The sequence below is a fragment of the Pongo pygmaeus genome, chromosome 5, assembly GCF_028885625.2.
Source record: "Pongo pygmaeus isolate AG05252 chromosome 5, NHGRI_mPonPyg2-v2.0_pri, whole genome shotgun sequence".
Classification (NCBI taxonomy): domain Eukaryota; kingdom Metazoa; phylum Chordata; class Mammalia; order Primates; family Hominidae; genus Pongo; species Pongo pygmaeus.
Genome location: NC_072378.2, coordinates 82,816,088 through 82,841,886, shown reverse-complemented (window position 1 = coordinate 82,841,886; position 25,799 = coordinate 82,816,088). Strand labels below are relative to the sequence as shown.

General features: G+C 38.2%; 1 protein-coding gene across 2 annotated transcripts in view; it reads left to right on the top strand.

Annotated features, from left to right (window-relative positions):
• Positions 1-25,799, top strand: part of ME1 (malic enzyme 1) — a 226,597-nt gene that overhangs the window by 106,183 nt on the left and 94,615 nt on the right. For both annotated transcript variants that reach the window (XM_054492838.2, XM_054492839.2), the window contains exon 6: positions 12,360-12,463. In XM_054492838.2, coding sequence (XP_054348813.1) covers positions 12,360-12,463 — 104 coding nt within the window. The remainder of the gene's footprint in view (positions 1-12,359; positions 12,464-25,799) is intronic.

Here is a 25,799-nt window from a genome sequence, read left to right as displayed (position 1 = left end):
ACTTGCTTTATGAATCTGGGTGCTCCTGTATTGGTGCATATGTATTTAGGATAGTTAGTTCTTCTTGTTGAATTGATCCCTTTACCATTATGTAATAGTCTTCTTTGTCTCTTTTGATCTTTGTTGGTTTAAAGTCTGTTTTATCAGAGACCAGAATTGCAACCCCTGGGGTTTTTTTTGTTTTTTGTTTGTTTGTTTGTTTTTGTTTTGCTTTCCATTTGCTTGGTAAATCTTCCTGCATCCCTTTATTTTGAGCCTATGTGTGTCTTTGCATGTGAGATAAGTCTCCTGAATACAGCACACTGATGGGTATTGACTCTTTATCCAGTTTACCAGTCTGTGTCTTTTAATTGGGGCATTTAGCCCATTTACATTTAAGGTTAATATTGTTGTTTGAATTTGCTCCTGTCATTATTATGCTAGCTGGTTATTTTGCCCATTAGTTAATGCAGTTTCCTCATAATGTCAATGGTCTTTACATTTTGGTTTGTTTTTGCAGTGCCTGTACTGGTTTTTCCTTTCCACATTCAGTGCTTCCTTCAGGAGCTCTTGTAAGGCAGGTCTGGTGGTGACAAAATCCCTCAGCATTTGCTTGTCTGTAAAGGATTTTATTTCTACTTCACTTATGAAGCTTAGCTTGGCTGGATATGAAATTCTGGGTTGAAAATTCTTTTCTTTAAGAATGTTGAATATTGGCCCCCACTCTCTTCTGGCTTGCAGAATTTCTGCAGAGAGGTCCACTGTTAGTCTGATGGGCTTCCCTTTGTAGATAACCCAACCCTTCTCTCTCACTGCCCTTAAATTTTTTTCTTCATTTCAACGATGGTGGATCTGACAATTATGCATTTTGGGGTTGCTTTTGTCAAGGAATATCTTTGTGGTGTTCTCTGTATTTCCTGAATTTGAGTGTTGGCCTGTCTTGCGAGGTTGGGGAAGTTCTCCTGGATAATATCCTGAAGAGTGTTTTCCAAATTGGTTCCATTCTCCCCATCACTTTGAGGTACACCAACCAAACGTCAGTTTGGTCTTTTCACATAGTCCCATATTTCTTGGAGGTTTTCTTCATTCCTTTTATTTTTTCTCTAATCTTGTCTTCACACTTTATTTCATTAAGTTGATCTTCAATCTCAGATATCCTCTCTTCTACTTGATTGATTCAGCTATTGATACTTGTGTATGCTTCATGAAGTTCTTGTGCTGTGTTTTTCAGGTCCATCAGGTCATTTATGTTCTTCTCTAAACTGGTTATTCTAGTTAGCAATTCCTCTAACCTTTTATCAAGGTTCTTAGCTTCCTTGCATTGAGTTAGAACATGCTCCTTTAGCTCAAAGAAGTTTGTTATTACCCACCTTCTGAAGCCTACTTTTGTCAATTAGTCAAACTCATTCTCCATCCAGTTTTGTTCCCTTGCTGGTGAGGAGTTGTGATCCTTTGGAGGAGAAGAGGTATTCTGGTTTTTGGAATTTTCAGCCTTTTTGTGCTGGTTTTTGCTCATCTTCATGGATTTATCTACCTTTGGTCTTCCCTGTTGGTGACCTTCGGGTGGGGTTTTTGCATGGTTTTCCTTTTTGTTGATGTTCATGCTCTTCCTTTCTGTTTGTTAGTTTTCCTTCTAAGAGTCAGTCCCCTCTTCTGCAGGTCTGCTGGAGTTTGCTAGAGGTCCACTCCAGTCCCTGTTTACCTTAGTGTCACCAGCAGAGGCTGCAGAGCAGCAAAGATTGCTGCCTGTTCCTTCCTCTGCAAGCTTCCACCAAGATGGGCACCTGCCAGATGCCAGCCAGAGCTCTCCTGTATGAGGTGTCTGTTGACCCTTGCTGGGAGGTGTCTCTCCGTCAGGAGGCATAAGAGTCAGGGACCCACTTGAGGAGGCAGTCTGTTTCTTAGCAGAGCTCGAATGCTGTGCTGGGAGATCTGCTGCTCTCTTCAGAGCTAGCAGGCTGGAATGTTTAAGTCTGCTGAAGCTGTGCCCACAGCTGCCCCTTGCCTCGGGTTTTCTGTCCCAGGGAGATAAGAGTTTTATCTATAAGCCCCTGACAGGGGCTGCTGCTTTTCTTTCAGAGATGCCCTGCCCAGAGAGGAGGAATCTAGAGAGGCAGTTTGGCTACAGTGACTTTGTGGTGCTGCGGTGGGCTTCACCCAGTCCAAACTTCCCGGTGGCTTTATTTACACTGTGAGGGGAAAACTGCCTACTCAGGCCTCAGTAATGATGGACATCCCTCCCCACACCAAGCTCAAGTGTCCCAGGTCTGACTGCTGTGCTGGCAGCAAGAATTTTAAGCCAGTGGATCTTAGCTTGCTGGGCTTCATGGGGATGGAATCTGCTGAGCAAGACCACTTGGCTCCTTGGGCTTCAGCCCCCTTTTCAGGGGTGTGAACGGTTCTGTCTCACTGGCATTCCAGGTGCCACTGGAGTATGGAAAAAAACTACTGCAGCTAGCTCGGTGTCTGCCCAAATGACCGCCCAGTTTTGTGCTTGAAACCCAGGGCGCTTGTGGTGTAAGCACCCAAGGGAATCTCCTGGTCTGTGGGTTGTGAAGACTGTGGAAGAAAAGTGTTGTATCTGAGCCAGAGTGCATGGTCCCTCAGGGCAGGGTCCCTCACAGCTTCCCTTGGCAAGGGGAGGGAGTTCCCCAACCCCCTGCGCTTCCTGGATGCGGCGACGCCCCAACCTGCTTCTCCTTGCCCTCTGTGGGCTGTACCCACTGTCTAACCTGTCCCAATGAGATGAACCGGGTACCTCAATTGGAAATGCAGAAATCACCCACCTTCTGCACTGGTCTTGCTGGGAGCTGCAGACTGGAGCTGTTCCTTTTTGGTCATCTTACCTGGGAATTGATAATTTTTTAACTTTCTGATTTACTTCAAAATCTCTGTATTGTTCATAAATCTTTGTAATTGACTACATTGTAGTCAGACTTCTTTATGGTATATACTTTAATTATTAACATGGGAGAGGAGGGAGAAAAGAGAAGGGGAAACATAACATTTTTTTCTCAATTGTGTTATTTTTCTAATTCACATTTTAGAAGCCTAAATATATTCTAGACATGGAGAAAGTATTTTAATTCTGGCAGCCATTAGTAGCACATTGGCACTTCAACTTCAGCTGCTCAGAAGCCTGCCAGTAATTGTTTAAAGTTTTTATGCCTTAAGGAACAGCTGCACTTTACAGCAGCACTTGGTTTCAGATTTTATATTTCACCTGAAATACATTTATATGATATAACTTGTTAACTTTCAGCTAACTGGAAATCCTTAACTCCTCTTATGCAATACATTATAAGTAAGATATATTGGCCAAACCAAGACAATTTCACAATGACAGAGGGTGCCATTACTAATTACAACAGGACAACAAGTGTGAAGAACTGGGCTGTAATTTCTTTTGCCTGTAAGTAAACTCCTCTTCAGATTATTCTTAACATCTGAAGGTTTAACCTTCTTAACATCACCATCTCAGTGGCTTAAAACAATTACTGTTTTATTAATGTTTATGATTCTGTGGGCTGGCAGTTTGGACTGGAATGGCTAGGAAGGCTAGGATGCCTGGCACAGCTGGGCCTTTCTCCACATCAGTTCTCATTCTTCAGAAATTGGTCACATTCCACATACAAAATATGCTCATCACCATCCTAGGATTTCAAAAGTTTCATCCCACTAATAGCAGCAGGTCCAAAGTTCAAGATATTGTTATCTAAATCTGGTCTAGATGCAAATGAGATTTCTTGGGTTTTGCTCCTTAGTGGAACTCATTTCTGTGTTCCCACACATCAAACATACAATGGTGAGGCAGGGACAGAATAACCACCATCAACATTCTCATTCATAGCTGGAGGAGTAGGAATCATATGGCTCTAAATGGTACATAGCAATTCTGAAATCTCACTGGACACATGTTGCCAGGCCACCTACATGGGGAAGAGAAGGGAATATTCTTTGAATAGGGCCCATTCAGTTTCCTTGGGGTGGTTCTGTAGTTCATTGTTCTTTTTTGGGCTTTTGGTTTTGCCTTCTGGGTTCTTGGCTCTGTCCTCTGAGATATCCTTCCTCTTTCATAAGAAATGATCTGTATTAGCAGCTGAATAACTTTCTCAGTCTGCTTCCTGACTACAGAAAATTGGGGACCCAGAGAATTATTTTCATTTGAAGTATCTCTATCTTAATAATCCAAGATAGTACCATACCCTTAAAAACTCTTTAGGTCTTCTCTGTATCGGATTATAGTCTACTCAATTTGACAGAGGCTCCATTCACAATTCTTTCAAAATAGGCCTCCTTCCTATGTTGGCTGGCATGTCAGAGTGCTGCGGGACCAGTTCCTTTTGTCTAGTCAAGGTGATCTATTAGTCTTCACTTTAAATCATTCAGAGATTTCTTAAAAAGTTATTAAAACCACACACTTAATTTGATCTTTGAAGACCTTATTTTACTATGCACATCTTTTACCAGCAAGTCCTGTGTCCTATATATTCCTTCAATTTTGCTCACAAACTGAACATTTTCTTCTCTACCTCTTCTCTGTTTGAGACTTTATTATATAGCCATGAGAAGCCAAGTCAGCATTCTGCCTGGAAATCTTATTAGCCAGATTCACAAATTCATTATTTCAATTTTCTCTATTCTAGGTTACTGAAGGTGTCACTTTGGTCTTTTCTTTTTATTTTTATTTTTTGCAGGTCATTCCCAATTTAAGTTTTTTTGAGTTTCTTTCAGCAATATTTTGTAGTTTCCAGTGTGCAGGTCTTACACATATTTTCTTAAATATGTCCCTATGAATTTTGCATTTTGGGCTGGTATTATAAATGGAGTTGTATATTTTATTTCATTTTTAACTGTCCATTGCAAGTGTATAGAGGTACAATTGATTTGTGTATATTTACTTTATAACCTGTGATTGTGTTAAATTCATGTATTTTTTTCTACTGGGATTTTTTTTGGTAGATTTCTTAGTATTTTCTATGTACACAATTATATGTGTACAAATAAAAAAGTTTTGCTTCTTTTTTTTTCAATCTGTATTTCTTTCTTTTTCTTGCCTTATTGTAATAGCTAGGGTCTCCAGTATAGTGTAGAGTAGAAGTGATGAAGGTAAATATTCTTGTCTTGTTCCCTATTGTAAGTGAAGAGCACTCAGTCTTTCAATGCTAAATATGCTATTAGCTGTGGGTTTTTCATAGATGTCCTTTATTGCGTTAAGGAAGTTCCTTTCTGCTTCTAGTTTACTGAGAGCTTTTGTTATGAATGGGTATGTTATACTGTATTTAAATTATATATCAATTTCAAAACTGATTTAATAAAAGTGATATTATATATTATATATACCAAAACTTACACGGGGCAACATTCTCAGATATATCAGTTTAAGAAACAACTTAAACTATGTAAAGTTAAAAAATTTAAGAAAACACTAGTAAAGGCTAAAAAATTTATTTTTTTTAATTTTTATTTTATTTCATTTTATTATTATTATACTTTAAGTTTTAGGGTACATGTGCACAATGTGCAGGTTAGTTACATATGTATACATGTGCCATGCTGGTGTGCTGTACCCATTAACTCGTCATTTACCATTAGGTATATCTCCTAAAGCTATCCCTCCCCTCTCCCCTCACCCCACAACAGTCCCCAGAGTGTGATGTTCCCCTTCCTGTGTCCATGTGTTCTCATTGTTCAATTCCCACCTATGAGTGAGAATATGCAGTGTTTGGTTTTTTGTCCTTGCGATAGTTTACTGAGAATGATGATTTCCAATTTCATCCATGTCCCTACAAAGGACATGAACTCATCATTTTTTATGGCTGCATAGTATTCCATGGTGTATATGTGCCACATTTTCTTAATCCAGTCTATCATTGTTGGACATATGGGTTGGTTCCAAGTCTTTGCTATTGTGAATAGTGCCACAATAAGCATACATGTGCATGTGTCTTTATAGCAGCATGATTTATAGTCCTTTGGGTATATACCCAGTAATGGGACGGCTGGGTCAAATGGTATTTCTAGTTCTAGATCCCTGAGGAATCCCCACACTGACTTCCACAAGGGTTGAACTAGTTTACAGTCCCACCAACATTGTAAAAGTGTTCCTATTTCTCCACATCCTCTCCAGCACCTATTGTTTCCTGACTTTTTAATGATTGCCAATCTAACTGCTGTGAGATGTTATCTCATTGTGGTTTTGATTTGCATTTCTCTGATGGCCAGTGATGGTGAGCATTTTTTCATGTGTCTTTTGGCTGCATAAATGTCTTCTTTTGAGAAGTGTCTGTTCATGTCCTTTGCCCACTTTTTGATGGGGTTGTTTGTTTTTTTTCTTGTAAATTTGTTTGAATTCATTGTAGATTCTGGATATTAGCCCTTTGTCAGATGAGTAGGTTGCTAAAATTTTCTCCCATTTTGTAGGTTGCCTGTTCACTCTGATGGTAGTTTCTTTTGCTGTGCATTAGCTCTTTAGTTTAATTAGATCCCATTTGTCAATTTTGGCTTTTGTTGCCATTGCTTTTGGTGTTTTAGACATGAAGTCCTTGCCCATGCCTATGTCCTGAATGGTAATGCCTACGTTTTCTTCTAGGGTTTTTATGGTTTTAGATCTAACGTTCAAGTCTTTAATCCATCTGGAATTAATTTTTGTATAAGGCGTAAGAAAGGGATCCAGTTTCAGTTTTCTACATATGGCTAGCCAGTTTTCCCAGCACCATTTATTAAATAGGGAATCCTTTCCCCATTTCTTGTTTTTGTCAGGTTTGTCAAAGATCAGATAGTTGTAGATATGCGGCATTATTTCTGAGGGCTCTGTTCTGTTCTATTGATCTATATATCTGTTTTAGTACCAGTACCATGCTGTTTTGGTTACTGTAGCCTTGTAGTATAGTTTGAAGTCAGGTAGCATGATGCCTCCAGCTTTGTTCTTTTGGCTTAGGATTGACATGGCAATGGGGGCTATTTTTTCGTTCCATATGAATTTTAAAGTAGGTTTTTCCAATTCTGTGAAGAAAGTCATTGGTAGCTTGATGGGGACGGCATTGAATCTGTAAATTACCTTGGGCAGTATGGCCATTTTCATGATATTGATTCTTCCTATCCATGAGCATGGAATGTTCTTCCATTTGTTTGTGTCCTCTTTTATTTCATTGAGCAGTGGTTTGTAGTTCTCCTTGAAGAGGTCCTTCACATCCCTTGTAAGTTGGATTCCTAGGTATTTTATTCTCTTTGAAGCAATTGAGTTCACTCATGATTTGGCTCTCTGTTTGTCTGTAATTGGTGCATAAGAATGCTTGTGATTTTTGTACATTGATTTTGTATCCTGAGACTTTGCTGAAGTTGCTTATCAGCTTAAGGAGATTTTGGACTGAGACAATGGGGTTTTCTAGATATACAATCATGTCATCTGCAAACAGGGACAATTTCATTTCCTCTTTTCCTAATTGAATAGCCTTTATTTCCTTCTCCTGTCTAATTGCCCTGGCCAGAACTTCCAACACTATGTTGAATAGGAGTGGTGAGAGAGGGCATCCCTGTCTTGTGCCAGTTTTCAAAGGGAATGCTTCCAGTTTTTGCCCATTCAGTATGATATTGGCTGTGGGTTTGTCATAGATAGCTCTTATTATTTTGAGATATGTCCCATCAATACCTAATTTATTGAGTGTTTTTAGCATGAAGTATTGTTGAATTTTGTCAAAGGCTTTTTCTGCATCTATTGAGATAATCATGTGGTTTTTGTCTTTGGTTCTGTTTATATGCTGGATTACATTTATTGATTTGTGTGTATTGAACCAGCCTTGCATCCCAGGGATGAAGCCCACTTGATCATGGTGGATAAGCTTTTTGATGTGCTGCTGGATTTGGTTTGCCAGTATTTTATTGAGGATTTTTGCATCCATGTTCATCAAGGATATTGGTCTAAAATTCTCTTTTTTGGTTGTGTCTCTACCAGGCTTTGGTATCAGGATGATGCTGGCCTCCTAAAATGAGTTAGAGAGGATTCCCTCTTTTTCTATTGATTGGAATAGTTTCAGAAGGAATGGTACCAGTTCCTCCTTGTACCTCTGGTAGAATTTGGCTGTGAATCCATCTGGTCCTGGACTCTTTTTGGTTGGTAAGATATTGATTATTGCCCCAATTTCAGAGCCTGTTATTGGTCTATTCAGAGATTCAACTTCTTCCTGGTTTAGTCTTGGGAGGGTGTATGTGTCAAGGAATTTATCCATTTCTTCTAGATTTTCTAGTTTATTTGCATAGAGGTGTTTGTAGTATTCTCTGATGGTAGTTTGTATTTCTGTGGGATTGGTGGTGATATCCCCTTTATCATTTTTTATTGCATCTATTTGATTCTTCTCTCTTTTCTTCTTTATTAGTCTTGCTAGCAGTCTATCAATTTTGTTGATCCTTTCAAAAAACCAGCTCCTGGATTCATTAATTTTTTGAAGGGTTTTTTGTGTCTCTATTTCCTTCAGTTCTGCTCTGATTTTAGTTATTTCTTGCCTTCTGCTAGCTTTTGAATGTGTTTGCTCTTGCTTTTCTAGTTCTTTTAATTGTGATGTTAGGGTGTCAATTTTGGATCTTTCCTGCTTTCTCTTGTGGGCATTTAGTGCTATAAATTTCCCTCTACACACTGCTTTGAATGCATCCCAGAGATTCTGGTATGTTGTCTTTGTTCTCGTTGGTTTCAAAGAACATCTTTATTTCTGCCTTCATTTCGTTATGTACCCAGTAGTCATTGAGGAGCAGGTTGTTTAGTTTCCATGTAGTTGAGCATTTTTGAGTGAGTTTCTTAATCCTGAGTTCTAGTTTGATTGCACTGTGGTCTGAGAGAGTTTGTTATAATTTCTGATCTTTTACATTTGCTGAGGAGAGCTTTACTTCCAACTATGTGGTCAATTTTGGAATAGGTGTGGTGTGGTGCTGAGAAAAATGTATATTCTGTTGATTTGGGGTGGAGAGTTCTGTAGATGTCTATTAGGTCTGCTTGGTGCAGAGCTGAGTTCAATTCCTGGGTATCCTTGTTAACTTTCTGTCTCGTTGATCTGTCTAATGTTGACAGTAGGGTGTTAAAGTCTCCCATTATTATTGTGTGGGAGTCTAAGTCTCTTTGTAGGCCACTCAGTACTTGCTTTATGAATCTGGGTGCTCCTGTATTGGGTGCATATATATTTAGGATAGTTAGCTCTTCTTGTTGAATTGATCCCTTTACCATTATGTAATGACCTTCTTTGTCTCTTTTGATCTTTGTTGGTTTAAAGTTTGTTTTATCAGAGACTAGGATTGCAACCCCTGCCTTTTTTTGTTTTCCATTTGCTTGGTAGATCTTCCTCCATCCTTTTATTTTGAGCCTATGTGTGTCTCTGCACGTGAGATGGGTTTCCTGAATAGAGCACACTGATGGGTCTTGACTCTTTATCCAATTTTCCAGTCTGTGTCTTTTAATTGGAGCATTTAGTCCATTTACATTTAAAGTTAATATTGTTATGTGTGAATTTGATCCTGTCATTATGATATTAGCTGGTTATTTTGCTCGTTAGTTGATGCAGTTTCTTCCTAGCCTCTATGGTCTTTACAATTTGGCATGATTTTGCAGTGGGTGGTACCGGTTGTTCCTTTCCATGTTTAGTGCTTCCTTCAGGAGCTCTTGTAGGGCAGGCCTGGTGGTGACACAATCTCTCAGCATTTGCTTGTCTGTAAAGTATTTTATTTCTCCTTCACTTATGAAGCTTAGTTTGGCTGGATGTGAAATTCTGGGTTGAAAATTCTTTTGTTTAAGAATGTTGAATATCGGCCCCCACTGTCTTCTGGCTTGTAGAGTTTCTGCCGAGAGATCCGCTGTTAGTCTGATGGGCTTCCCTTTGTGGGTAACCCGACCTTTCTCTCTGGCTGCCCTTAACATTTTTTCCTTCATTTCAACTTTGTTGAATCTGACAATTATGTGTCTTGGAGCTGCTCTTCTCGAGGAGTATCTTTGTGGCGTTCTCTGTATTTCCTGAATCTGAATGTTGGCCTGCCTTGCTAGATTGGGGAATTTCTCCTGGATAATACCCTGCAGAGTGTTTTCCAACTTGGTTCCATTCTCCCCGTCACTTTCAGGTACACCAATCAGACGTAGATTTGGTCTTTTCACATAGTCCCATATTTCTTGGAGGCTTTATTCATTTCTTTTTATTGTTTTTTCTCTGAACTTCCCTTCTCGCTTCATTTCATTCATTTCATCTTCCATCACTGATACCCTTTCTTCCAGTTGACGCATCAGCTCCTGAGGCTTCTGCATTCTTCATGTAGTTCTCGAGCCTTGGCTTTCAGCTCCATCAGCTCCTTTAAGCACTTCTCTGTATTGGTTATTCTAGTTATACATTTGTCTAAATTTTTTTCAAAGTTTTCAACTTCTTTTCCTTTGGTTTGAATTTCCTCCTGTAGCTCAGAGTAGTTTGATCGTCTGAAGCCTTCTTCTCTTGACTTGTCAAAGTCATTCTCCGTACAGCTTTGTTCCGTTGCTGGTGAGGAAATGTGTTCCTTTGCGGGAGGAGGGGCACTGTCCTTTTTAGAGTTTCCAGTTTTTCTGCTCTGTTTTTCCCCATCTTTGTGGTTTTATCTACTTTTGGTCTTTGATGATGGTGATGTACAGATGGGTTTTTGGTGTGGATGTCCTTGCTGTTTGTTAGTTTTCCTTCTAACAGACAGGACCCTCAGCTGCAGGTCTGTTGGAGTTTGCTAGCGGTCCACTCCAGACGTTGTTTGCCTGGGTACCAGCAGTGGTGGCTGCAGAACAGCGGATTTTCGTGAACCGCGAATGCTGCTGTCTGATCGTTCCTCTGGAAGTTTTGTCTCAGAAGAGTACCCAGCCGTGTGAGGTGTCAGTCTGCCCCTACTGGTGGGTGCCTCCCAGTTAGGCTGCTCGGGGATCAGGGGTCAGGGACCCACTTGAGGAGGCAGTCTGCCCGTTCTCAGATCTCCAGCTGCATGCTGGGAGAACCACTGCTCTCTTCAAAGCTGTCAGACAGGGACATTTAAGCCTGCAGAGGTTACTGCTGTCTTTTTGTTTGTCTGTGCCCTACCCCCAGAGGTGGAGCCTACAGAGGCAGGAAGGCCTCCTTGAGCTGTGGTGGGCTCCACCCAGTTCGAGCTTCCTGGCTGCTTTGTTTACCTAAGCAAGCCTGGGCAATGGCGGGCACCCCTCCTCCAGCCTCGCTGCCTCCTTGTGGTTTGATCTCAGACTGCTGTGCTAGCAATCAGGGAGACTCCGTGGGCATAGGACCCTCCAAGCCAGGTGCGGGATATAATCTCCTGGTGCGCTGTTTTTTAAGCCCGTCGGAAAAGCACAGTATTAGGGTGGGAGTGACCCGATTTTCCAGGTGCCGTCTGTCACCCCTTTCTTTGACTAGGAAAGGGAACTCCCTGACCCCTTGCGCTTCCTGAGTGAGGCAATGCCTTGCCCTGCTTCGGCTTGCGCACAGTGCGCTGCACCTACTGTCCTGTGCCCACTGTCTGGCACTCCCTAGTGAGATGAACCCGGTACTTCAGATGCAAATGCAGAAATCACCCGTCTTCTGCGTCGCTCATGCTGGGAGCTGTAGACTGGAGCTGTTCCTTAAAAAATTTACTTTAAAGTCTGTTAACTATCATAGTAAAGGTAAAGTAAAACCGTTGTTTGATAATTTTGCTTTTGGAAGTGGAAAATTAAGAAAGAAATTGCTATCTTTCCATTCCTTAAGCTAATATTTCAAAACTAAATGTTATTTCTCTGTGTGATTACCTTTGTCTGTAAAATCTGAATTGGACTTTTCTAACACAAATGAAATATTTTATTTTTTTTCTTTTCCTCAGAATAATCTAGAATGTTTTTAACATTTAGGAATTATTTTTCTTTCTTATTTATTCATTTATTTTTATTGCAACAGAGTCTCCTTTTGTTGCCCAGGCTGGAGTGCAGTGACGCGATCTCGGCTCACTGCAACCTCCACCTCCCAGGTTCAAGTGATTCTTCTACTTCACGCTCCCAAATAGCTGAGACTACAGATGTGCACCACCACACCCAGCTATTTTTTGTATTTTTGGGGAGACATGTTTCACTGTGTTACCCAGGATGGTCTTGATCTCCTGACCTCGTGATCCGCCTGCCTCAGCCTCCCAAAGTGTTGGGATTACAGGCGTGAGCCACTGCTCCTGACCGGGAATTATTTTTCTTATTTGGTGTATAAATACTACAGGTATATTCCATGTAACATTAAGTAATTACCCTGTAGGTTAATTCTGAATCAGTGTGGTAAGATTTTATTTCTATTTTTATCCCTTTTATGCAGATGAAGAAACTGAGGCTCAATAAATGATTTGGTTATAGTTATTTCTATTTTTATGGTAACTTTTTTTAATAGGAGTTACTTAAAGATCCACTCTACATTGGACTACGGCAGAGAAGAGTAAGAGGTTCTGAATATGATGATTTTTTGGACGAATTCATGGAGGCAGTTTCTTCCAAGTACGTATCTTTATTTTACCTATATTTTAGTTGGTAACAATAACATAACAGACTATTAAAAAATCCAAGATTTATGCAATATGGTTTAATAATTAGAAGTAATTTGAATGAAAAATGCATATATCCTATCTATTTCCTCATAACCGTTAATGGACAAATGATAATATCCTGTGTCTATCTAGAAAAGATTATTTCTGTTGCTGTCCCTGAATATACTTTTTTTTTTTACAAGAATCTTTAGAACCTGTGGCTGTTGAAATGCATGGTTATGGTAAAGGAGGCAGTGACCAGTGACTAAATTACCTGCAAACCTTTTTACATTTATTGACAATCTGTACTTTCTGGTTGATGATAAAATCTGATCTTCAGTCATCTTTGTGGCTGGTATTTGACTCTCTTATGGTCAACCACCAGCCACAAAGGAAAAGCAGAAAAAGAGGTGGGGACCGAGCATGAGTTGGTAGAGTCCACAGGGGACCAGAACAGAGCAAGAACAGGGCATTCCATCGTGATCCACGCATCTCTGATTAAATCTATAATATTTGATTAAAATGCAGTGCTATATAGGTTGAGAGTCTCTTATCCAAATCACCCAAGACCATTAGTGTTTTTGCAGATTTTGAAATATTTGCATATATATAATGAGATGGTACCCATATCTACACATGAAATTTATTTATGTTTCATCTAAGTCATATACACATAGCCTAAAGGTAATTTTATGCAAAAGTTTAAATAATTTTGTGTGTAAAACAAAGTTTATTTACATCGAACCATCAGAGGCAAAGATGTCACTGTCTTAGCTACCCGTGTGGACAATGTATGGTTGTCTGGCATCACCATTATCCCTGATTCTGAATTTTGTATGCTACCAATAAGCAATCATTTTTTTTGCACTTATCATGCATAAATCCTTAACATAATATACCATTAATGCAATGAAAAAAATAATGTGTTCAGGGTAACTTGTGGCATCATATCAGCGCTCAAAACGTTTCAGATTTTGGAGCATTTTGGATTTTGGATTTTTGGATTAGGGATGCTCAACCTGTATCTTTTTAAGTTAGCATTTGATTGTGGGCCAGATGCTATTGTAAATTTTTCCATTTTTTTTTCAGAAAAGAGACTCCTACCATAATTTAGTAATATATTCTAAGAGAATTTTATCACACTGACAGTCATCCCTTGGTTACTGTGTAGCCACGGAAACCACATACTATTTAAAAACACATGTTGCCTTGGTTTTTCTTAGAAATAAAGTCATCACTAGAATTAACTGTAACTAGAGATGCACTTCTGGTTTCTTTTTATTATAATGTTTATTTTTAAGAAGTTTTATCCAACAGCAGAAAGTGCTTTCATCAGCTTGCACAACATTTAGAATACATTGAACCTCTCATTACTCAAGGTTTTAATGCTGGGTACATTTGCCAATTAGTATGGACTACATTTTAGAACCACATGCTTGATTTATTTATTGTAATTATTTGACCTATTTCATTAAACTATACTTATTTATAGAAATAGTTGAGAAACTCTGCAGTTTGTTTGAGATCACATAATACAGTTAATTTCTAATAGTTTTTCATATTTAAAGTGCCTTATCTTGTGAAACGCTCATGTAAGGTTTTGAAATTATCCAACTTCCTCAGCAGCAACATTAATCAAGAGATTGTATAGATAATACTGTAAGGCTATATAAAAGGAAAGTAAATGCAGTCTGGAATAAAGTCTATCTAAATAAGACAACTTTAACAAACAGAGACGCTGCTAACAAGTTAGGTGCACTTAAGTGCTGATGAAATAAGGGGAGAAGGAGATTTTATTATTGGGAACCAATGAAAAGCTTTTGGGAAAAAATGAGATATGAGCGAATTTTGAACATTTTGTGTCAATCCAGAATCAAAAAAACTGTTTGTTTGTTTTTTTTTAAATGTGGAATTGAGGCATTACCTAAGTTCTTTGTAAGGAAACAGGGATTGACAAGTGTCAACAATAATTTTAAATGTAGATAGCACCTATGAATCAGGGGTTGTACTTCCAGAGAAAAATGCCAAAGACTAAAAAAATACTTTCTGTCATAACATTGTTTCAGGAAAATGATCTAGCTGTGAAACCTAACACTACCCAATTAAATTAGGAAGTTGTAGTGAAGATAAACCCAAGATTATTTTAAAAAGAAACATAACTTAAATTCAAAGTGGGAAATGATTGTTACAGGTTACCTAGATATCAGACTCTGAGATAGAGTTGGGCCAGGCACAGTGGCTCACACCTGTAATCCCAGCACTTTGGGAGGCCGAGGCAAGCAGGTCACTTGAGGCCAGGATTTGGAGACCAGCCTGGCCAGCATGGCGAAACCCTGTCTCTACTAAAAAATACAAAAACATTAGCCAGGCATGGTGGTGTATGCCTGTAATCCCAGCTACTCGGAGGCTGAGACACGAGAATTGCCTGAATCCGGGAGGTGGAGGTTGCAGTTAGCCAAGATCACACCACCCCGCACTCCAGCCTGGGCAACAGAGCAAGACTCTTTCTAAAAAAAAAAAAAAAAAAAAAAAAAAAAGGAGTATCCTTGGGATAAACCTCTTTGGAAGAGAGGACATAGTACAGAGGTTATACTGCAACATGGACCCACCAATAGCCATGGATAACTTAGTTGGGATCACCCCTGCATGCTGTTTAGATACTTACATGGACACTAATTTCTGCCCATCAACCTCCCCCTCTTTCTCCTTCAATGCCCATCAGCCTCCCCCTCTTTCTCCTTCAATGCCCATCAACCTCCCCCCTTTCTCCTTCAATGCTATGTTGGTTTTTTTTATTTGCCATCTTGGCAGGTTTAGGGTAGAGCAGCTTCAAATTCTTCCTCTCGGTCTTCTCCACAATGAGAGCTCTTCACTCACAGGCTGAGGATTTGATATGGGTCTTGTGGCACTTACCAAGTCTGTCTTTTCTGATTACACATCTAGGGTCTGAGGAATCACCACTAGGTGGGTCTGTGGTCACAGTGGACCTATTATGAGCCAGACCTTGGCTGGGTCTCCATTTATTACTGGCTCCTGTATGCCTCTACTCTAACAGGGAGAGGGGAACAGTGTTTTGATGCTTCAGGTCTCCAGGTATCAGTGTCAACTGTGTGCTCATTAGTTCTCAAATGTTTGAATAGTCCTTCTCCAGTGCATAGTTACTTGGGTAAAAGGCTGAGTTCCCTGTGGATAAAGATTAGGGGGATTATTACCCTGTATTCTTGTCATGGTGTTATAAGGTTCTTTCTTCTGGGAACTAGGCCTCTTCTTCAGTTTATGGGTTCTGGGTCTAAAGATTAACTCAGGTTTGGAAGCTGAGCAAGAGATTGTGACTTCATTGGGGCAGCTACACTCAACTTTGTGGTCATTCATCTTTGGTTTCTTTTGATGGTAAATATTGAGTAGTAGCTTTGTTAGCTCTCTGTTTTGCCTCTAGGGATGCAAGATTCCATTAATTATCTCAATAACGTTTTGTGGGTTAGCCACACACACCCCACTTTTGCCACTCTTATGATAATTGTGTCCACCTGGCTTCTGATAGTTAAGCATTCTCACCTGCTCTTAGCATCCTCATTGCTATCAGTCAGCCTGGTTATATATCATCCTTTTCTTCTGTCACTCCTGACCTTCAGGGGAGAACCACCACTGAAATTTTTAGTAATGTTGATGTCTTCTCATTGGCATATTCTTTATGGCTTTGGGAAATGGTGTGTTTTCTGGGCCTTCCCGTGGAATATATTCATCTTATGAATTTTCTGGCTTTTACATGTGTCTATATACCAGACTGCCCAGTTCTCTGAGCCTCGCAATCCCCTCTTCTGCCATCTGCCACAGCATTCCTGGCATTTCAGTCATATTAGTATCAGCCATTAATTTGTCCATGTTTCTAGGAACCATCCTAGCAATGAGTTTGCACCATCTTCTGGGATTCTTGCCACATATTAAATCCTGCATCTCAGGAGAGTGCCTGCAAATCAGTAAGCTCTCCCTTTTCTTAGGTTCCAGCCCTTTTAATCAAACACCCTCAGAATTTAATTCTACATGTATTCTCCTGGCTAATACAAATACCGGTCTTGTGGCTCCTTTGGGTTAAAGTCTCTTTCTTCCTTTATCAACTCTAGTATGTCCCAGATAGGTTATATTGTGATAAAACCTTAGTTATTGGCCCAGGGATCTGGAGGGGAGGCAGAGGTAGATGGTAGTTAAGGGGCACATGCTAATTTATGGGGGTGAAATGTCTGTCCTTATCATCCAAGAAAGAAGGGGAAGGCCACTTTGTGAGATGAGAAAGCTCTGGGGGAATCTGGGGATTCAGGATTTTGGCAGACATCAAACCAGACATCCCATTCCATGTGGCAAATTCCCATTCTTTTGTAACTAGGATTCTGACTTAGCAGATCTGCTTTCCTTGAGTTTGGGAGCTTGAATATTCTGATGATTAAGCCCTGTTTCTGGACATAAGCTTTCTCTACCCAGCAGCTACAGAAGGTGAGAACATCTTTGTATCTACAAAGGAGGCCCTCTGGCTTTCTTGTTGGCAATTCCTTTCTCTGAGCTTTTTGTGTTTTTTTTCCCATTGTCCTTATAGTTACTCTACTTCTCTCATATTTCTCAAACATCTGAAATATCATTCTAGCTAAGATGTTCCCTTCCCAACATCTCAACTCACCTCTGGTGAGTTTTAATAGTTGGACTCCTACCTTGGACCGGGCGTGTGCTCCATCTTCTACCAGTGGTGGGGTCCTCATTACCACTGCGGCAGTGAGTTAACCTGCACCAAAGCCCCGTCTTATTACCAGCTTTCTCAGACTATTCCAAGATTAGGTTACCTGGGAGGCACATTCGGAAATGAAGTTTAGTGTTTAAGAGGTTCGTAAGAAGTGCCCTTGAGATTAAACTCTGTGGAAGAAATAACAAAGGAAGCAGGAATGGGCAGAAGGAGAAGTTGAGCTGCCTGCAGGCACAATGACAGCTTTCCCTGATCCCGTGGGGAACTCTGAAGCTACAGTGGCTTTTCAGAGTTGTTAACAGTTGGGCTGAGATGGTCAAGGCTTTATATTCCTGCATCAATTAGTCACTGGATGTGGGTCACTCTGGGGAAGAGCATAGGTCATGGTCTGTGGTGAAAGGACTCTTTGCAGCTGAGGCAACCCCCAGGACAACAGTGGGGGATCCGAGGGGCGTATCATGATATTCAGCATAATTACTGAATTCAGAAAGTATTGATTAATTAGCTTGGATATTAATTAGCATCTCCAGTGGAGTAGCACAAATCCATTTCCTAGTACTGGCGTGTTCAACAAATTTATCAATTGGGCCTAGTAATTCTACATCTGAGTATATAGGTTAAGAAAATACTTTAAAATAAGAATATAGGTAAAGGAAAAATTTGAAGCCCAACATACAGAATTTCTTCTCTTTGCTTCCAGGATAGTACACTCCCCTTGCTTTCCTCCTACCTCACTGATTGTTCCTTCGTAGTTTTCCTGAGCTTATTCCTTTTCATCTTCCCCACTCCCTGCCACCTGTATACATTAGAATGCTTCGGGGCTTGAAGCTTGAAACTTCTTTTTGCTATTAATCTCCACTTCCTTGGTAATCTCATCAAGTCATACATCTTTATATTTGTGACTCCCAAATCTTTATCTCTAACCTGTACCTCTTCTCTGAACTTCAGAATCATGTGGTAAAACTCCTACTTGACATTTCTGCTTAGATCTGTAATAGACGTAGCATATGTAACATGTCCAGACTTGGACTCCCAATCTCCCAGTCACCCCCAGCCCTGCTCCTGTTGCAGCCTTTCCCATCTCAGTAAATGACAACCCCATTCTTTCTCTTCCTGTGACTAAAAATGTTGGAATTACCACTTTGTACCCAGGCCACCTGCAAAACTTAGTAGCTTTAACTTCAGAATGTATCCAGAATCTAACCTTTTCTCATTGCCAGTATCATTACTTGTCTTATCTGAACCACTTTTCCCTGGATTATTGTAATAATTTTTTAACTGTTAATGAAATTCTGCTCCTCCTTTATTGCCCTTTAGCCTGAAAATTCTGTTTCACTGCTTCCTCATTTATTGCCCTTTAGTCTGTCCTCAACACAAAAGCTGTGATGATTCTGAGGTGATTTCTCTGCTCAAAACCCCAGGAAAGCTTATCATTTTATTCAGAATAAAAACAAATTCTTGCAATAGCGTAAAAGGCCCTGAGACTTCTGGCTCCCTGTTACCTTTCTCACATTATCTCCTCCTAGTTTCCCCCCTTGCCCACTTTGTTGTGGCCTGTTTGCTATTTTTCTAATTCAAACTAGGTCAAAGCTTGTCTTTCTGTCTACTTGACATCCTGACCATACCTGCCTCTGCCCAGTTTTCCACATGACTAGCTCTCTCACCTCCTTTAACATTTCCTCAGATATCCCTTTCTCAATAAGGCCTTCTTTCACCAACCTATGTAAAATTTTACCATCAGCCCACTTTCCTCTTTTCATACATTTATAAATATCTGACATATTTGATATTGAATTATTTATGTTCTGCCTCTTTTCATATACTGTTAAGTTCTATGAAAGCAGGAGTTTTCTTTTTCCTCCACTGCCATATCCCTAGTTTCTAAAAAGTTATCTAGTATGTGATAAGTACTATATGTGATAGAATTTGATTTGTTTTGTTTATATAGCTTAAAATGAAAAGTATGAATGGAAGAACTTATTAGAATTTCTTTTCATGTGATTTAATTTCAGGAAATATTAAAGCTCTTAAACATGTGTGTTTGTTTTTGTTGTTGTACTTCTCATAGTACCCTTTTTTTTTTTTTACAGAATCAGTTGCCCCTGAAAATTAATAGAAATGTAGAGGCAGCATCAGCTTTACTGCCTAAAATCCTCTATATTAGAATTTCATTAATGATTATTAACTAAATGAGAACAAAAGCTTTACCTCAAGTAAGCTTTAAAGAACTAATATTAAATTTTTTAAATGGAATAAATAGCTGATATTCAACAAGACTGTATTTAAAAATTTTGTTCTTTTTTATTTTAAATGACAAAAATTAAAAGTTACTGGGAAGCACTAGGAATGGCCACAAACATGGTTATTATACTACACCCTCCTTCAACCTTGGCTGCCATCACAAATTGTTCTGTGATCTGTCACATAAAGTTTAAGAGAAATAATCTTAGTCTGAAGCCATATCATCTGCCATTTGCTGCCAGGTGTGATAATGGGGTTTTCATAAAATTATGCTTTTCTTGCTGAGTAGTGTTGAACAAAAGTCTTGGCCGTGTGCTTGAAACAGACCAGACTAGTCAGAGATGCTATCAAGTTGGTAGTAGTCCTTGAGGGTCACATAGCAGATTTCAAGATATATAGCCTCTGAATTATCATGGCCAGATATACTAAATTTATTTCTTTAATTAGTAATATCATCTTTTCTAAAGAAGGCATCAAATATGTAAATTAATATGTGCTCTTCACCCTTATTCAGGGTTGCAGTTAGATAGAGTTTCCCCCAACTCTACACTAAATCCTTGGCTTCCCAACAGGGAAGGGTCTTTTTCTACTGCCCTCCTTCTTTCTCCATTTCTTCTGCAGTTAATTTCATGGCTGACTTTCTGTGCTACCTTTTTCCACCTGTTCTAATCATTCCTTTTTATGTCTGATCATTTTTTAGATGACAGGGATATATTTATAACTTACGTGATTTTATCTATAAGTCTGTGAGGCTCTTTAGATTCCACCTGTCACTTTGATCAGCATGAGTTACTTTGCTTTTCATAAGAAATGTAATGAAAGCATATGATTATGTGGGATTCCACCTGCTATTCTTCCCTGTGGACCCAGGGTGAAATAACCAGGTGAAAAAAATAAAATGCAAAGAATGTCTGTCAATGTGAGAAAAATCAGCAGTCATGTTACTAGGGAACATGACTCAAATCAGGTTTCTGACTCAGAATTTTTTTCTATTTTCCCATCCAAAGAGAGATCAGATTCACAATTAACTATAGCCATATTTTCCTTAAAATCCCAACTATTTATACCATTCTCTCTACTTTTTTTTCAAGTGAACAAAAATGGTGGGTCATGAAAGAATTAGAAATCTAAAGGTATGCATTTTGTATGTATGTGTAAAAACTTGTGCACTTATGTTCCATAATGGATTTAAAGTGGATATATACTTCAGTATTTTGATATTTGATTTGCATCCCTGTCAGTATCCCAGTCCAACCTTGGAGAAGCCAGAACTTTAGCAAGTCAAGTTTACTGTTTCTTTCTGAACATGGTTTACAACTCTTCCTTTTAGATGCTTTTTGTGCCTAATTCCATTTTATTCTAATCAATTGCATTAATTCCACCATTCCTTTAATATGGATATAAATGTTTTACACTGTTTTTGTTCTGGTTACATGAGTCTTCTGCATGCATTATTTCATTTAGCCCTATTTTCCTTACTAGAATATAAGCTGTGTTAGAAAGAGTACTGTATTTTCAAGGGATTGCTTTTTTCTGACCATCCCATATTATATTTTACGCTACAGTAGGCATAAAATAACTGCTGTTGAAAGCATTATTTAAGCATTGAGTCTAATGTTCATGAAGCTACAGTGACATGTATCTGAAGTAAAGGTAGCTCCCCAACATAAACTAGAGAAAGACACAGTTTTCCAAATAAAGAGTCTCTGCCTATAGTAAACTAAAGATTTGAGTTTTAATTATATAGATACATTTATGTTTTCGGTTGTAATTTTTATCTAAAGAAAAGAAACATTTTAATAAATTCCTGTTGTAGCCATTGTTGCCTATCTTTTTCTCTTGGAATTTGTAAACATTGAGATTTTTATAGAGAAAGCCCTTAATATTTTATCTGAATTTATTAAAGCTAAATTATTAGATTATTAAAGATAATCATTATGATTTGAAAATTAGATTATTAAAGATAATCATTATGATTTCAAAATAATCTGTATACCATGTTTCTTTTCTGTATCTCTCTCCTTTTTTATTCTCTTAACTTTAATTTAGCAAGATTAAGCCCAGTTTCTTAAAAGCTTGTGTTTCTTATTGTTTTCCATCTATAGTCCCACATATAATAAATTAGAAAATAAGAATGATACATCCGCTCATTGGTAACATGAAAAAAGAAGACTCAATGTGATTTCCTCAGTTATAGATTAACCTAAAAACAAAACAAAAAACACTATCAATAGCAATATCTTGTAGGTTAAAATAAGGTCTTTTGTTTATAATATTTTTTCTTGCCATCCTTAACTTACGTGTATTTATAGACAAAGGTAAAGCAGGTATGAACATGTTGAAAGCAATTTACTTTTCCTTTTTAAAGACCATCTATGTGGTTGGTTTGGGGAAATCTTATAACAATATTAGAATGAAGTACATATATTTTCATTATTAGAGATTAAAGATGCGGAAAGGAAAAGAGTAATTAAAGAGGCAAACTTAGAAAATTGGTTTGGGGATAAGGTCAGAAATTAAGAGTACTTTTTTGGTTCTGTAGGAAATTGAAACCCTAATTGCAACTAATGTCATATCTGGACCTAACATTAGTATTGACAGTCGGTGCATTTCAGTTAATGAAAGCCAAAGTCCTTATAATGGCCCTCAAGCCCTGATGTGGCCCCCTTCCTGACCTCTATGATGTGCTCACTCTCCTGCACTCACATTCTCCACGCTGCCTGTACTGTCATTGAACTCTCAAGGCATGTTCCTAACTTAGAATATTTTCACTTGCTTTTCCCCCTGTCTGAAATATTCTTCTCCCAGAAATGTGTTTGGTTAAAAACTTAATCTTTTTCATATATTAGCTCAAATCTTAACCTTCTTCTGAGGTTTACCCTGACTACCCTATGTAATACTGAGACCTGTCCCATCTTCTCCCCACCCTGGCTCTCCTGATCACCCTTGTGTTGCTCTACTTTTCCTTTCTTTAAATACCACTTATTACCATTATTCATTTATTATGTTTATGCTTATTGTGTGTTTCTTCCACTAGAAGATATGCTCTCAAGGACAGGATCTACTTTGTTCATTTTATGAACAAGTTCCTTCCTGTATCAATGCTTGGCACAGAGTAAATCAACAATAAATATTTGTTGAACTGAATTGAGATACTCAAAGGGAGGCCACACAAGACAATGTGAGTGGTTTTGCAGAAATCTTTCACCATTACTAGAAAATTATTTCATTTAAACATGTCTTATTTTTATTGAATTACTAGCATCATTTTTATATGGAAAGGAGAGCCATCGGCACATGGTAAATAATGAATACCCGATTGTCTCAGGTCCCAGGAGCAGATTATCCCTCAAGGAATTAGAGGTTAGTTCTAAAGTTAGCATGTTACATAGAGTAATCTAACGACATTTAATGCAAGTTGGTAGTAAATATTGTTTGAGCTGACATATGTCAAAGTCTCATTATTTAAAGCTACAATAAAATTTGTGTAAAATTTGCCATGATCAAAATGTAAGAACAAAATAATCATTCCTATTGCCAAGATGATCACATTCTGGCTAACTCAATTTTCCATGATTTGACTGTTACTTTTATTTTACTAACTATAAAGCAAGCCAGAATTAACACAGTGTGCCATGTTTTTGATTTAACTATGATGTAGTGATTAATTCTCAAGAGTGTTTTTCTTTGTGGTATCCACAGATGGTGACCCACTTTTTTCATATCCTCATGAAAATAATATCATATTCTGCATATACAGGGTAAAAATGCCACATTTGTGAATAGAAAACAAGATAAGCTACTGTTAAAGTTTTGTTGACCAATATTGTTAGATTGGGATGTGTCGAAATTTAGATGGAAAGAAAGGCTCATCCTACTGAGCACAGGTTGGAATGGTGTTGCCTGGGACAGGTTTGCAGTCCATTTCTTCAGAGGCATCATAGAATGACATTTCTTAATTCAGTTAATTTACCATGGTTTGGAGCCTGACTCTCAGCTCAGGAAGTTTAGAAATCTAATTTTGACAGCTTGCAAAGCCCGTATCTCGGGTACATGCGATAAGTAAAACTTGCACTTTGGAGTCAATCCTCAGCTCCACCAACTACTACATTTGTAACCTTGGAAAAATTACTTACCTTCCCCAAGGCTTAATTTTCTTGGCTGTAAATTGGGGTAAAATAGTAATAGTACCTTCAGTAGTACCTTCAGACAGTTGTTATGATGATTGAGAGAAAACATATAAAACAAATTACTTTTATCAAGTGCTATAAATAGTAACTATAATTTTTATTTTTCAGGAAGGATTACTAGGGCCATAATTTAGTTAAAAGGTGTAGGCTGGCAAATTTGGCTTAATATTAAATGGAGCATTTAATAGTTGGAATTGTCCCGAAATAAAATAATGTATATAAAAGTACTTGCACATAAAAATTACTCAGAGGTTGTTATTCCTTATTGTTTCTGTTAATATTATTTGTGAACTCTCCATCACTCTGAGAACATGGACAGCTGTGCTTGAAGATATAAAGATTTCTACTTTTATGTGAGTGATGGATTAGAATTAAATGTCTCTAAAGTGTTCCAACTTTAGGATTCTATGAAAGTGGTAAAAAAATCGTATTTTGTTTCAACATTCAGGACTGGTTGTTTCATAAAATTCAGTGATTCAGCCATGCTTGTGATCATTATGAGTCAGTTGAAATTGATCATCACAATATATTTGACCCAGAGGAATAAACTTCTCATTCAACGTTGTAAATTATTTTGTTTTGCATAACAAAACAACTTTAATAAACTTCAGTAAGCTTTAGCTTTCCCTTGCTACCCAAAGTTTGTTTCATAAAGAGGTCAAGAGACAATTGGCAAGGTAAATAATTCAAGAGAAAAAAAGTTCACAAAAAGTTTTTATTTGCTTTGCATTCTATTCCCTATGCTACATATTAATTGTACAGTTAGCTTCAAAGTAAGTTTGTAGTAAAAATTACTTTCACAATAAAAAAGGTACATAGATACAAGCAACTATCAAATTAACTTTGCAAAGAATAAGATGTGGGTTTACATAAGCCGTTTATGCCAATTAACTAGACCAGTTCTCGACTCTCTCTTTTTTTGAAACATCTGTATCAGTATCATCTGATTGTATCCTAAAGCAGATATGGAAATAATTTATTATTCTTGGGTCTCTTCTGTGACCCCATTATTGTCCTGTGCATTTATCTCAAGATCAGATTCATTATTAAATCTATCCAGACAATTCCTCTATCATGTCCTTGATCCATTTCTATAACCGTAACCCAGTTTCTATAACCATAACCCAACTTGACCATTTTATATCTTTACACCATCTCGGTAACTTCTGATTGTATTTAGGATCATATTAATAAGTATTCAGGAACTTACTTTTACCCCGCTATTGACTGTTTTCACCTACATATACATCCCTTTGTGATCTGGCCCATGCACTTCACCTTCCTGTCTTGCCATCCTCCATCCCTCCGTGTATCCTTTACACCATTGTATAAATAAATAGTTTTAGTTGCCTGCACATGTCATTGTTCTGTCACACTTCTCTGTATAAACTGCTCCTTCTTCCCCCAGTGCTTTTGCTTATTTAATTCGTGCTTATCTTTCATAACTCAGGTTAAATATCTATACTGGATTAGAGAAGTTTTCTGTATAGTATCCTAGCATGGCTACACCAAAATAGCATGTATCACACTGTATTGTAATTATATTTATTTATTTGACTTAGCATTAAGTCATCAAGATATTAGAGGTCAGGGCCTCATTCTTTTCTCTCTTCCTTTATAATGCATGTTGTTACTGTGATACTTCTTTTTAATAACTTTAATTTAAAGTTCAGGAGTACATGTGCAGGTTTGTTACATAGGTAACCTTGTATGATGGGGATTTGTTGTACAGATTATTTTATCACCCAGGAACTAAGCATAGTACTCGTTAGTTATTTTTTTTTGCTCTTCTCCCTCCTCCCACCCTCCTACTCTAAGTAAGCTGCAGTGTCTGTTGTTCCCTTTTTTATGTTCACATGTTCTTATTATCTAGCTTCCACTTATAAGTGAGAACATGTGGTAATTTGTTTTCTGTTCTTGCATTAGTTTGCTAAGGATAATGGCCTCCAGCTCCATCCAAGTTCCTACAAAGGACATGATCTCATTCTTTTTATGGCTGCGTAGTATTTCATGGTGCTTATGTACCACATTTTCTTTATCCAGTCTTCTATTGATGGGCATTTAGGTTGATTCCATGTCTTTGCTATTTTGAATAGTGCTGGAGTGAACATACACGTGCATGTGCATGTGTCTTTACGGTACATTGA